Source organism: Ooceraea biroi, chromosome 11 (genome assembly GCF_003672135.1).
Source record: "Ooceraea biroi isolate clonal line C1 chromosome 11, Obir_v5.4, whole genome shotgun sequence".
NCBI lineage: Eukaryota > Metazoa > Arthropoda > Insecta > Hymenoptera > Formicidae > Ooceraea > Ooceraea biroi.
In genome coordinates this window covers 10,395,139-10,410,040 of record NC_039516.1, presented here as the reverse complement: position 1 = coordinate 10,410,040, position 14,902 = coordinate 10,395,139, and the positions used below count along the sequence as shown (strand labels likewise).

The window sequence follows — 14,902 nt, the reverse complement described above, 5'->3', positions numbered from 1 at the left end:
ATAAGCAATTAATGCTACATTTCTTTAGTCCTATGTCTCAGTCTAGGTATGTTTATCCAAATATTAATCCAGTTTAGTGACAATGACTGTTCTAACTAGATATATTAGATGTCGTATAAACACTTTTGCGGCTTTACGCCACAGTGTTTTACGCCAATGTTGCACCAGTTGTAATAACGTTACGCTAACGCTATAAATCGTTGCGTATAAACGAACATCATTTATAATATTATTATTATAATTACGGTTGTCACTGTCGTTTAAATTGGATTAACGTTGCCGTGTAAACGTATTCTGTGATGCAGACTCTATAATGATAATTTTAAAATTTTAACACAATTTTAACGCATAACTTCAAAACAAGTAATAAATTAATTTATCTTACGCCTGTCGATTTGTTTATGTCAAGACACTGATTTACAATTAATAAATATGGAAAACGTTAACACCGTAAAACCGTAGTACCGTAAAACGTGCTTCCAATTTTAGAAAAACCGAGGAAGAAATTTTGATAAGTAATCTGATGAATATTTGATGCTTAATTGTCTATAATATAAAACTGTTGTTATATTTAAATTATTTTGTGTTGTGAAAATGCTTTAGTACATTTCTTTAACGTAGTAAAAATATTAAATAAAAATAAAATATTAGATAAAATATTAGAATTAATAATTAATATTATAAATAGTAGAATGTAAGCGGACGTAAATGTGAACAGAGTTTAAACTTCAGCCTAAGTTTAACTACTGTTGAAAAACCGGCCCTTGAAAAACAGAAATAAAGGACGCGACAATGCTAATTACACAGCAAAAAATATTTATCAAAAATGACGTATAAGTATACCAATTTCGGGAAAGTGGAATTGATAGACTGATAGAGCAATTACAGCGCCACGTGAACTTTCTAGCATTGTCACGTCCTGTGTGCCAAAAATTTGAAGTATTTTCTTACTTGCGGCGTTGCCGATATCACAGACGGGGGAAGTGGTGTAATGTTCGTCGGCTGCGGCGGCTGCTTCGCGAGCAGAGAAGCCAACATCTTGTTTTTCTCCCAGAGCTTGCTGGTCGCGTTGCTCGACGAGGTCGCCGCTGAAGACGATACTTGATGCGAGCCGTCCACCGGTCGCTTTACGGCCACGTTAACGTCGCCGTCCTCACCTGGTCTCTTCTGGCCGATTTGCGTCGTGCTGCCGAGACTAACGTGATCGCTTGATTGAGAAGGAGATGGTGTGGTATTCCGGAATCCAAGGCTTCGCAAAAGAGGATCATCCTTCCGATTTGGCTAGACAAAGAAGAAAGATGATAACAGTTATGCGCATAACAATTTTTCTGCCTTTTCTGTGCCATAGGACACATTTGCACGCTGCTATTTAGCGGCACTGATAAGGTTATTGCATTCTTTTTGTTCATTAAATGTTAAAAAAGATAAAATAGAAAATGCCGGTAATTATAAAATTATTCTGTTCATTTTCACGAAATATTGGAAAAATTAAGTACTGTCAATACTACTGGTAGTAATGAAATGCAGTCTTTGGCATATTTTAATTCTTAGCAATATCAGTTTTAACACTCTCGAAACGCACCTGCTGTTCTAACTTCGTCTCTTCATCTTGATCTTTCATCAATTGTTGCAGAAGTTCGTTCCTCTTCTTTACTCCGGCGCGAGTCTCCTCGTCTTCGTCGTCATTCTTCTCATTCAATAACTTAAAAAAGTTGAGTTGCAAAAATTAAAAAAAAGTACTCATAATTGTCGGAAATAAGATCATACAGTGAAGTCATTTTATCGCAAGCATATTATCTTTTAAATGCGAAACTTTCGAATAATATAAGCGTCAGCAGCGGAAAACAAAATGACTTGCAAAGGCGAATTACTTTTCTAACATAGATTTTTGCAAAAACTTTTGTATTAACCGCATCGTAGAATATCAATCAAGGATCACGTAATTACCTGCAACAGCATATTATTTCCTAGCGACGATTTGGAGTGCTCTAGGCTCGGCTTCGGCATGCTGCTAGGACCCGTGCGCACTTTGTGTTCCGAATGATAATCGTCCTCGTCCTGCTGGTTCAACAGGATCTTTAGTATCTGGTTCTTGCTCTGGTTATCCGTGTCGTTATTCACATTATCCTGGCTATCATCACTGGCACTTGGGCCCTTGGTCAATAAGTTCCTGAGTCTACCGGATTCCGTGGACACGACACTATTGTTCTGAGTCTCGATGGTGGCGTTGCTAGTTTTCGTCGTTCCGCCGCTGTCCAGTACGCTGCCAGCACCGCCAGTAGCACCACTGTTGCTGGTAGGACACCCGCTCTTGCTGCTACCTTCTTCTGCTCGCTTGACGGACGTTGTAGCAACGTTTCCAGGTACGGTTTTGCCGCTACCAGCGACATTACTGCCACCGCCAGCACCGCCGCTGCCGCCGTTGGTGCTGACACCGCTGACGACGGCGTTGCTGGCCAACGTGGACGTCTGCGTGGACTCCTGAAGCGGACTGAAGGAGAACGAATTGCTGAAGGGGTGAGCAGCGCTGACCGAGCTCGGGCTGTACGATCGCAGGGGACTGCAATGGGACGCCACCGCTGAATTAGAGAAGGTTCCCTGCGAGCTCGGTGACGTCGGAGCCGGTTGGGAAGATGGTCGTGAATTCGGCGGCCCGCTCGCCCTCGACTCCGGCCTGTCCACCCAGCCACTGCTACTCTCCAAGTTCCACGTGGAACTAGGAAAGAGATCGAATTCCAGGTCCATGCTCCCCGAAAAGTGATTGAACGGATTGCCGGTCGACGTGCTTAGCGACGTGAGAGGGTTGCACGAATCACTGCCGCCGCCGCCGCCACCGCTGCCGGCACCGGTACCCCCCGCGTTAAAGGCGATCGAGTTCGAGGACGTGGGAGTCGTCGCCATACCGCGAGCACTGATACCACTCACTTGACCGTTCAGGTGCGCGACGGACATCAGCGGCCCACCCACGTTATTGTTATTGTTACCGTTATTATTATTACTATTATTCGCACAACGGTTGCTAGAATGTCCTGAGCACACTTTGTTGTTGGAAAGCTGACCCTCGATAGGCATTAAGTCACTGTCCCTATCATCGACAAAAATCAAGAATATATCTCTTTGATATTTGTTAGTTGTACTTTTATTTTAATAAATAAGTGAACTGATAGATCGCATCGATAAATTCCGCATGCGTCGCATCGATGATTACTGAGACATTAGATCGGTCGTTACTAGAATTCTAACGAGCACCGCGTAATAACTTACCCAATGATGGAATTAGTAGCCATCATAAAGTCATCGGTCACGCCATCCATTATATTCTCTTTGAACAATTTCGTTTTCGTTTGTATTTTAAGGAACTTGTCGGGAGTAATGCGCAGCCGGTACACATCGCTCGTATTCTCCCCGGTTTGAAGCGTGTCCTTCAAATGCTTCGTGATCGTGCTGAGATCATGAGGATGGCACAGGTCCTTAATTGCTGTGCCTATCAGGTCCTACAATGGAAATGTATATTAAGTTTCAACGAACCAATAAATTTCTTCGTTTTATCTGTAATTCACGCTTTCGTTAATATTTTAATACATTTCTGGAGAATTAAATAAGAGAGTAGTTATTTCCTTAATTATTTTCATTTACTTTTAATTATTTCTAATAACACGTAAAGTATTTGCGATAATTAGTGAACGCATCAAACAGAACGTGAACAATGTCTGGTCTTTCTCGAAGGTAACTTATGTTACAATCAATTCATGCAACTGCGAAGCGTAACGACTTCTCTATGCGTCTCGTTCATCTCGCGCAATATCGCGAGTTCAATTATCGATAGATTATCGCGCTGCTGTCGGAGCTGGATGAGCATTGCGACGTGATTGCGATACACATTTCTGTGACGTACTCTCTCACCTTGTTTATGTACTTCGAGTAAGCGGGAGGTAACCAACTGCCGTCTATCGCGATAATCTTCCCGGTGGTATCCAATTTGACGGTGAATTGGTCGACGCGAGTACCAACGGGCTTCTCGTTCATCGGTATCCTGCGCGCCACGCACATCACGCAAGGGCCAATGTCGGACGACTCGGAGGACACATCACCGCTCTCGAGACGATCGACGTTCGGCAGTAGGGCAGAACAGATTTGCATGGACTCGTACTTCGACACGCGCTGTTGCTTCTCTTCCATAGTCTCGCTCTTATCATCGGGTGGCTTCACCAAGAAGCGGCAGTTGAACGTGCGGTTCCTGGTCTGCGGCTCGTTGGTCCAGCCTGATCGTTCGATCAATCCCGAGAAAGAAGAGATATTCTCCGTTACATCATCAAACCCGCTGCGATTGCGCGATTGCTCGTCTACGATCTACTCCGCGATCATCCGTACGTTCATCAACGACATTCGAGAATTGTTACTGCTAACTTTTACATCACGGAGGAATGTACAGTCGAGTGCGTTAATACTGTCCAGTTGCCTGCATTTATCAATTTATTTTCCCACGATATTCGCTAAAACGCTAAACGTTACGTTAAAAAATCGTGAATTCTTTTGTTTCACTTGGGGTTCCAGGCATCCCTGTGTGTCAAAGCTAGGGTTAATTAAACTGAGATGCGAAGAGATGTTAAACATTGCAGAGGAATCTTTGACCACTCGGACAAGACCGGACAATACTGAAGCACCCGACTGCAGCATAAGGTCAGGTGAGAGTATGTACTTAGAGAAGACATGGGCAACAGACTCGGAATGAAGGAGTTATGGTCTCCATGGTGAATAATGTTGTAGATATCCTTGCCGAGCACATCGTCCTTCGTATAATTGATGTACTGCGTTATGTTATCCGTAACGTACTCCACGCGGCCCTCCGTGTTCAGGACGAACAGAAAGCCGTCTAACGCCTGAAACAAGCGTCACGTGATTATTATAATAAACTCCGGTAAATAAATTGTGCGACTGGGCGTTAATCTGATAACACTAACCTCGAGTAAGATGGGACCGACTTGATCGTTCGACAGTATATTCGGATTCGACGAAGACACTTCTCCCTGCTGTACGGCATGACTATTGGAGCCCTCTTGTTGCCTAAAGTGCCGAATCTGCGAAAGAAAGAAATAAGACAATAAATATATGCAAAATGCAGGAAGAATGGAATGGAGTGGAACGCTTATTGCACGCGGCCCTGTGCCCTGCTCACCCGAAAATTACCGTAAATTACGCATAAACGTACACGAAACGTAAACGTGTCGAAAGTCGCGCGCTCGCGGCGCGATATCACGAAGGCGGAGATACATGAAAGCTTCAAGTCGATTTACAATTTAAAGCATGTATCCGTATATAAAATTTTGCAATATATAATATTGATAGGCATATTGCTCGATCGATACATTATCGAGCGATTGATGGTAACGCGGACAGGAAAATATTGGGTCGTCCGGAAAGTTCGTGCCGATTTTTAATAGATGGCGTTGGAACATGTCTGAATATATCAATGTTATTGAAAACATACGATTTATATACATATGCTTAAAGGTGACATTTCAACACATCTTTAGGAAAAAAGTTGTTTCAGATAAATTGATTCGTGTCAGTTTTGTACTCTTTTGAAGATGGAAGAAAACAAAGAACATTTTAGACACTTGATGCTTTTCTATTACCGGAAAGGCAAAAATGCCTCACAAGCAACAAATTCGATATGTTCTGTTTACGGAGAAGGCGCTTTAGCTGAAAGAACCGTACGTAAGTGGTTCGCTAAGTTTAGAGCTGGTGATTTTAACCTTAAAGACCAAGAACGCTCGGGCAGACCCTCTACTACTGATGATGACCAAATCAAGACACTGATCGAGAATAACCCGCGCTACACGACACGCGAATTAGCAGAGATACTGAAAATATCGAAAACCACTGTCCACGATCATGTAGTGAAGCTTGGTTACGTAAGTCGCTATGATGTATGGGTTCCGCATAATTTGGCCGAAAAAATTTAATGGATCGCATTTCCATCTGCGACTCGCTGTACAAGCGCAACGAAAACGTACCATTTTTGAAGCAATTAGTGACGGGTGACGAAAAATGGATCATTTACAACAATGTAGAACGAAAAAGATCCTGGGGTAAGCGAAATGAACCAGCATTAACCACTCCGAAAGCCGGCCTTCATCCAAAAAAGTCATGCTCTGTGTCTGGTGGGATTGGAAAGGAATCCTATATTATGAGCTCCTACCACACAACCAAACGATAAATGCAAATAAGTACTGCTCGCAACTGGACGAATTAAAGACAGCGATTCAGGAAAAACGTCCAGAATTAGCTAATAGGAAGGGCGTCGTGTTCCATCAGGACAATGCCAGACCTCATGTTTCTTTGACTACCCGACAAAAATTGTTGGAGTTTGGCTGGGATGTGCTACCTCACCCACCGTATTCACCAGACATTGCACCTTCAGACTTTCACTTATTTAGGTCTGTGCAAAATTCTCTTAGCGGCAAGAACTTCAACTCTTTGATCGACATAAAAAACCACCTTGAGGAGTTTTTCGCCGAGAAACCTAAGAAGTTCTGGGAGAATGGAATCTTCCAGTTGCGTGAAAGATGGACAAAAGTTGTGAAACAAAACGGTGCATATATAAGTCAATACGTATTTATCGACATAAAAAAATGTTGCCTTTGAATTTTCCTTCAAAATCGGTACGAACTTTCCGGACGACCCAATAATTTAAATATAAGCTTTATACAAAAATTAGAAGTATTTTATTCTGAAATAGATCCATCGCAGCGCGATATCCTGCGCTCATTTTTTAACTGCATTCCGGAGTAGATTTGAAAACCGGTCACTTATTAATAAATAATATTAAGAATAGAGGAGAATCCCCTATTATGAGATATGCTCCTAATATGAGATAGTGGAGTCTGCTAAACTAGTGAGCACCATCTGTTAACTCCACCATGAACTTATTACTCTTGGTGTAAAATGTATTTAGTGAAAAATTCATTGTTCGTTATTGCGTTTAGCCTTTGCAAGAAAAGGTTTGTGAAATTGTGAACATGTCAAAGGAACTTGAGGTAAGTCTTTAAACCTTGTTTATTATATAATAAAGAAATGGTTGGCAATAAATTCAGTATGCAATGATAGAATAGAATCGTAGTAACAGGAAAATACTCGATTTGTTGAATTGCTTAATTGTAGAGGTTAGATTTCATGATCGCGGTACCACTAGGCGTGTGACTCGTATAACGAGATATTCAGGGTACTCTTAATATGAGATAATTATTGCTCGAATATGAAGATTATGTAGTGTAATAAAAAGAAAGATAATACTACTTAAGGTTAAAGAAAAGTTAATACGAATTTATATTACGAATTTTTGTGTATTTAATTTTTATAGAATCTGACTATGGAGGTTAGAGAAACGAGGAAGCGTCGACAGTGGAATCGTGAAGATTTGGCGAAGGCTGTGGCAGCAGTATTTTTATAAAAATATCTAATAAAGTTTTTTACTTGCAATACTGATGTATTTTGTACTTTTAACACCGATTTCTCAAGGTATCTTATATTAGGAGCACACTTTCGCGATCTTGTGTAAAGCTCTTTTTTCAAATTTTTTTAATTTTCAGAAAAAATAATATTTAAATTCGATTTTTCATTTGACCAACCTAAAGCTTATTAAATTCTCTTCAAGATAACGTATTACATTTTTAAATTCTGCCTATAGATTTCCTAACATTCGGCAAAATCGATATGGTATCTCGTAATCGGGGACTTTCCTCTATAATAATAATATAATAACATCTAAAAAGTCCATTATGTTTTATATCATTATTATTATTATATTTTACGAGCGATGATAAAATAAGCGAAGAGATATAGAGAATAACAATAAAGCAATTCTAATTACCGCCATGCTGGCATATTAGAGTGCTTTCGCTGGCTTTCGTCGCGGTCAACGTCAACGCGAATAAGCGCGTTGTGCACAGGAAACAATATCGCAGCGAGATGAAGCCTTCAGTTCCGTCCGTTTTCGTGCAACGTCCGCGATGACGGCATTTCCATCCGCGCCGTTCGAGCTGTACGACGCGATAATGCGAGAAAACGATTGACGCCGCTTTTCGTGCATTCCGACGACTCGCGGCAGCGCAGAAGAAACGCAGATGCGTCGCCGCGATTATAACGCACTGCAAAACTGCGAGCCGGCGAACACCGCGCGAGCGAGCGAGCGAGCGACGTGTCAGTGCGAGACGCGAGATTTCGCTTGAAACGTGACTCGTAAAGCTAATCGTCCTCCTTTGTCCCGCCCTTTGTATTCCGCGAGCGATACGCACATCGAAGGTCCGTTAAGTTAAGTGCTCAATTAAGCGTAACGTCAAATTTCCAGGAAATAACTGTGCGCATGCCCAGCGCGCGCGGAAGCGAGGCGTCGCACAGTGGGCTAAACTCGAAAAAAGCTGGCCAAAAGTAATAACTCGAAAACATGACGTTTTAGAAAAAAATGTTTCAAATAAAAGTTATAGGGTTTTAAATCAGGTATTAGATAATAATACTAGTATGACCTTGAATAGCGTTGCCAAGGTCACGCAAAGGTCACCTTGAATTTTTTAAATGGGAACCTCCAGTTTGCATTAGATATTTTTGTAGCTTACCTCAAGAGCTTTTCAGAACACTATAACAAAGTATTTATCCGTTAAATACTTCGAGGTTATGAAGCTTGAAAGTTACAGTCGCTACCGCGCCGCGTCGTACGTTTCGCGGCATTTAAAAATTTCACGGTGATCTGTACATGATCTTGACAACACTATCAAGGTCATACTGGTATTGCTATGTAATGCTTCACTTAAAAACCTACAACTTTCATTTCAAACATTTTTTACCAAAACGCCAAATTTTCGAGCTATTACGATATGAAAATTAAAATGAAACATCCTGTATATAACGCAAAGGTGTGTACATTGGTGTGCACAATTCAAACGGAAATACTTAGTTTGAATCCTACACAAGATGATAAAACAAGAATTCCAAACAGCCTTTTACAGCTATTTAAAAAAAATGATATTGAACTTTACTTCTTTCTTATATTTTAAGAAACCAAAAACTTAGATTAACACAAATTGATGAACAAACATTTTTAATGGTTATAACTGTTTGGGAAAAGAGTTTCAATTCTATTTATAGAGTAAAAAGCAAAATTACTTGCATCCGCATACAAGAATGTAAGCTATAGCCTATACTCATTCATAATTCGTTTTTCGGAACATTAACGCGTTGCCTCCTATTAATTGTTGATTAATGGGAAGGAAATTTTTCCTACGAAACTCCATTCACATTTTTGAAAATACTGATATCCATGAATCAAAAAAGGTCGAAATGCACAGATTTCCAAGAGTTGAAAAAATTCGACTTTTGGCCAGCTTTTTCCGATTCTAGCCCACTGTGCGTCGTAAGAGCCGACGACGAGTCTTCGGCGTCTTCGGGTATTTTCGGCGAGCAACGAGATGCCTCTAATGGGCTCTAGATCTTCGCAATTAGCGCCTCGCGATGCCTCGCTCCATACGCACACGGAGAAGCTCGTCTACCTGCCCGGTTCACTGGAGAACGAGATCGCCTTATTTACTCTCGTCGCGCGGGCTCGATTCGCAAAAATCTCGAAAAACACTTATCTGCAGCTGCAAACGATCTCGCGAGATAATAAGAAAGGAAGGAGGCGGGAATCGTTAGGAAACAGACCGCGGAAATTTTTTTACTCGAATTCGACGCGTCTCGCGGAGGGGCAGGGGGACCTCGCTTCTCGGTACGCGAGGCTAAAATTTACTTTGCTTCGAGGGCTAAGAGAGCAGTTGTACGGACCCGGGGGGAGCACGGGGCACGGTCGAAAGTGCGTGCTTTGCGCTCGCGAGTGTACACGGCCACGTCCGTGTGCAGCGCGCACGGTTTTTGTGCCGTATGCACAGTCCATTAGCCGTCGCGCGCGCGTGTCTGTTATCCGTCATTGCGTCAGACCGCTAACGAAACAACGACACCACTCAGGACTTAGGAAGTCGTCCGTTGCCCGGGCAGGAAAGTCGTTGCCCAAATGTAACGCGGTGAAAGCCACGTAACTCGATAACTCGCCGCCGCGCGGCTGGCGCGAGTCGAAAGAAATGCGCGCGCGCGCGCGCGCTTCGATATATTTTTGACGTGCGTTTGAAAAGTTTTCCGATTTTCTTTTTCCGCTTTGCAAGAAATTTTGTCGCATTTGTGATACAATTGGCGCATTAATTGTCCAGCAAAGGCGGAATACGTTTATAAAAATGCGTTAAAATATCGGAGTTAATTTTTCTCGATTCTTTCGCCATTTTGCGACTGCAGGAGAAATCGAAATGGGAACTTTGACACAGATTGTTCGCGCAGCCTCAAATCGACGTTACGATTAGTGACCGTAATTACGTCACGCAATGCCATCACTGTTGAAGAATCGGCCGACGAGGCACTTTCTCCTCGCGGAGGAGAGTGTCGCTCGGACGAGGCGAATAAGAGAACGATTCAACGCGCGTTCGAGATTATCTTCTCCTCGCAGTTTCTATTATCAGTCCCGCGCGGCTTCATTATCATTCCCGACGCAATTTGTGGAAACGGTGTAAAAGTGCAAGTAGAGCGCGACGTGCTGCATCGACAAGAACAAATCGAGAAAAACCGATTTCGTCGATAAATTTGGAGCGGAATTTTTTTTTTTTTTGCGTGATCGCTCGATTCCCAGTCGGCGATAACGTCGATCGTTATCTCCGCTGCGAGACAAATAAGATTCAGAAGAGCACACAAGTTGCATTCGGTAAAATGTAGGACACAGATACGGAGTATCCTCGTTCATCGAATGCGTAACGATCGATATGACACATTTATATGAAATCGACCGGCGCCGTTCCAATTCTCAATTTACGGGACTTCGCTTCGAGGAATCGCGCGAATTACTATTGGGTTGTTCGGAAAGTAATTTCGTTTTTCACAAAGAGATGTCGTTAGTCGCGTTCCTCGATACTTAACCTTACTCTAAGCGGCAACTTCGTTTTATATTTTGACAACTGACATTTCAGACGTCATTTAGTATCTTATTGTGTTGCGATCTGTCAAGTAATTTTTTTTGGCATCACATCAAACATGGAAAATCAAAGTGAGCATTTTCGTAATATTTTGCTTTTTTACTACCGAAAGGGTAAAAATGCAGTGCAAGCGAAAAAGAAATTGTGTGCCGTGTACGGAGAAGATGTATTGAGTGAACGTCAGTGTCAGAATTGGTTTTCGAAATTTCGTACTGGAAATTTCGATTTGAAAGATGCACCACGTTCAGGTCGGCCAATTAAAGCTGATGACGAGAAAATAAAGGCTCTGGTGGAGCAAACCGTCGCATAACAACACGCGAAAGTGCTGAAAAGTTAAATTTATCGAATTCGACTGTTTACGATCATTTGAAACGCCTTGGATTCGTTTCAAAGCTCGATATTTGGGTTCCACACAATTTAAAGGAAATTGACTTGATTCGACGCATTACCATCTGCGATTCATCGTTGAAACGTGAAGAAAATGAACCATTTTTGAAGCGAATCATAACTGGAGATGAAAAATGGATTGTTTACAACAATGTTAAGCGAAAACGATCATGGTCCAGGCAAGATGAACCTGCTCAATCGACATCCAAGGCAGATATTCATCAAAAGAAGATCATGCTTTCTGTATGGTGGGATTGGAAGGGAATCGTATTTTTCGAGCTACTACCAAGCAACCAGACGATTGATTCGAAAGTGTATTGTCGTCAGCTGGATGAATTGGATGCTGCCATCAAGCAGAAGCGACCAGAATTGGCGAATAGGAAAGGTGTCGTATTCCATCACGACAATGCCAGACCACACACAAGTTTGGTCACTCGCCAGAAGCTTTTACAGCTTGGATAGGATGTGCTACCACACCCACCATACTCTCCTGATCTGGCACCATCCGATTACCATTTGTTCCGGTCTCTACAAAATTCTTTGAACAATGTAAACTTCGATTCAAATGAAGGCGTCAAAAATCACTTGCTTCAATTTTTTGTCAATAAGGAAAAGGACTTCTATGAGCGTGGAATCTTAAAGTTGCCAGAAAGATGGCGAAAGGTAGTAGAACAAAATGGCCAATACATCACTGAATAAAATTTACTCTAAATATGAAAAAACCGCCTTTCATTTTTCCTTGAAAAAACGAAATAACTTTCCGAACAACCCAATATTTCATCCGGACGCGGCGAGGCAGGGGCGAAGAGGAGGGAGATCACGTCGGGATCTGGAAGTTCTGCGTTACCGGCCGGAATTCACGGTCGCGCCCGCGCGAGTGCAAGCGCGGAAAAGGTGCGTCCTTGAGCTCGTATCTCGCGGCGCCGGTAGATCGCGCCGCGACGTAATCGGCGCGGCGCGATCTGCGGGAGAGCGCGCGGCCGCCGTGGCCTCGAAAAGTCGGTGACTCCGGTCGGCGTGGCGCAGCCGAGTCCCAACGAACGAACGAACGAATAAGCGACGGACGGTGCGCGGTGCGACGTTGCCATCATATGTTGGAGGAGTCCGCGCCTCCACTACTGGAAGCGGCAGCGAGTGCGCATGCTTGTGTGCATGCGTCGTACACATGGAAACGCATGCCCCTCGTTTGCTCGTGCACACGGGCACTCGTGGATACGTGCATGCATTTCTCTCGTCCGTCGCGCCGCGGTCGCATTACGCGTCGCCCGCGATAAATTCCACCGGGCGGCTTTCCGCCGCCGCGTTTCCATGATGACCGATCGGGAAGAGGAACGTCCGAACGAGAGGAGAACGTGACTATTCAAAGGAACCGTCTCTCTGTCTTTCTTTTCTCTCTTCTTTTTCTTTTTCTTCTTTTCATTTATATGTTTGCTTTATATACTTTGTATCTACATATGTTTAATGCTTGCTGAACTTATTTTATTTGCTATATTATTATTATTATATTATACTTTGTATTCTATTTTCACTTATTTTATTTGCTTCATTATTATTATTATTATTTTATTTTTTTTATGTATTGCGTTGTTGATTTGTATTTTCTTTCTTTTTTTTTGGCTGTATCACTTTTATAATATTTGTGATCTTACATGTTTCTCATTATTATGGATGTATTTAAGTTGGTTAAGCGCTTGAGGGGACTTGTCCCAGGGCGCCAATAAACGTCTCTCTCTTTCTCTCTCTCTCTCTCTCTCTCTCTCTCTCTCTCTCTCTCTCTCTCTCTTTCAATCTTTCTCTCCTTCGGACCTCGAATGACGCGCATTGCGAAAGCCCAGGGGCGGCTTATAATCTTTTCGCTTCCGCGAGAGAAACGGGTTTTATTGTATTGTATTGTAGTGTATTGTAGTGAAAAGAAATTTGAATAATTAGAAGACAAAATATACCTGTAAATACAGACTAGATCGCGGAATGGAGGAAATGACGTGAAATATTGCAAATATTGTGAGGGGCCGTGAAATTCGCGTTGTTGTGTTCCTTCATCCCATCCACGACATCATTATCATCATCTTCATCATCATCACCGTCGTTATTTCACGAACGAATGGACGGACGGATAGACGGAATCTCAGGCGGACCGATAAATGTGACACCGAGATATCAAGTAGAAGAGAGGATGGAGACGGATAAAGTGGACGAGAGACGCGGCATTTAACGTGTCTTCGCTCGCTTGAAATTTTCAATGGACTCTACCTCGATCGCGCTGCCAGGGCCGCTGCGCATAGCGCCAGTGCGCAAATGACGTCACACGACGAATTGCGCTCGCGTCCTCTCTCTCTCTCTCTCTCTTCCCTCCGATTCTCCTTTTTTTTATTTCTTTCCGTCTCTCTCTCTTTCTCCCCCTTTCGCGCAGCAGCGGTGCAAGTTATAGCAGCCGTCGTTTGAAAGGTTTTCTATTGCCCTCGGTGATGTCACTCAAGGTTACGTGACAAACTCTCCCGAGGACGCGAGCGGCGATTCCTCGCTACGTGCGACAAACCCGATCGCTTTCGCAACGTTCCGCCGAGGTTCCGCGCGGGTTCACGAGGCGAGTCGCCCCGCTCGTTCTTTAAATGCTCTTCTCTCTTTTATCCGGCCGGCGACATCGGCAACGATAACGACGGCGATCGCTGCAATCGAGAAAGAGAGAGAGGGAAGATCAACAGCCTGTTGCGAGGACTTAAACACGTGCTCCTCCTCCGCGAATTGCAGTAAAGTGCACGCACATAAGCGGAAGTAGAAACAGCGAGTTGGGTCTCTGTTCCTCCACTCTTTTCTCCACACGCGGCCGAATCGTTTAAGGGGGGAGCCTGCTTTAGAACGCTGAAAATGAGGTATATTTTACGAATTGTTTTTGGAGAAACTATACAGCGGATCATTATAAAACTTTGATGCATTTATTAGTACATGTTTAAAGATAAAAAAATTATTTTTTTATTTGAATATATCGCTTGTAGAGGTCATCCTGGAGAAATCTTAGTGCGGCCGCGTCGCCGGCATTGCAAATTGGTGAGCATTCTCCTGCCTCCAAATTTCGTCTAAACTGAAAAATTGAAATATCTTCTCGTTATTTATGAATTCCCATCGTCGATGAACCAAAGAGAGAAGAAAAAAGTTGAAAAGTGCCAAAATGGTGGAGCTTAGAACACAAAAGTACGATTTTTAGGCAAAGTTTTTGAACTTTTTCATGCAAAAGTAATTGTTTAACTTAATGTTTTTATGAATATTAAAGGTTCATCGACGATGGGAATTCATAAATAACGAGAAAATATTTCAATTTTTCAGTTTGGATGAAATTTGGAGGCAGGAGAATGCTCACCAATTTACAATGCCGGCTGCACTAAGATGCCTCCAGGACGACCTCTACGGGCGATATATTCAAATAAAAAAATAATTTTTTTATCTTTAAACATGTACTAATAAACGCATCAAAG

At 42.7% G+C, this 14,902-nt stretch overlaps 1 protein-coding gene across 11 annotated transcripts in view; it reads right to left on the bottom strand.

The window, feature by feature from the left end:
• The window catches only part of LOC105285307 (nuclear receptor coactivator 2), a 135,064-nt gene that overhangs the window by 18,137 nt on the left and 102,025 nt on the right, over positions 1-14,902 (bottom strand). For 10 of the 11 annotated variants that reach the window (XM_026973779.1, XM_026973778.1, XM_020033600.2 and 7 more), the window contains 7 exons: positions 4,962-5,078; positions 4,700-4,880; positions 3,904-4,262; positions 3,265-3,494; positions 1,948-3,085; positions 1,583-1,702; positions 952-1,281 (listed from right to left, as the gene is read on the bottom strand). In XM_026973779.1, the coding sequence (XP_026829580.1) occupies positions 952-1,281; positions 1,583-1,702; positions 1,948-3,085; positions 3,265-3,494; positions 3,904-4,262; positions 4,700-4,880; positions 4,962-5,078 (2,475 nt within the window). The remainder of the gene's footprint in view (positions 1-951; positions 1,282-1,582; positions 1,703-1,947; positions 3,086-3,264; positions 3,495-3,903; positions 4,263-4,699; positions 4,881-4,961; positions 5,079-14,902) is intronic. The other variant, XM_011349445.3, reaches the window with a different exon arrangement.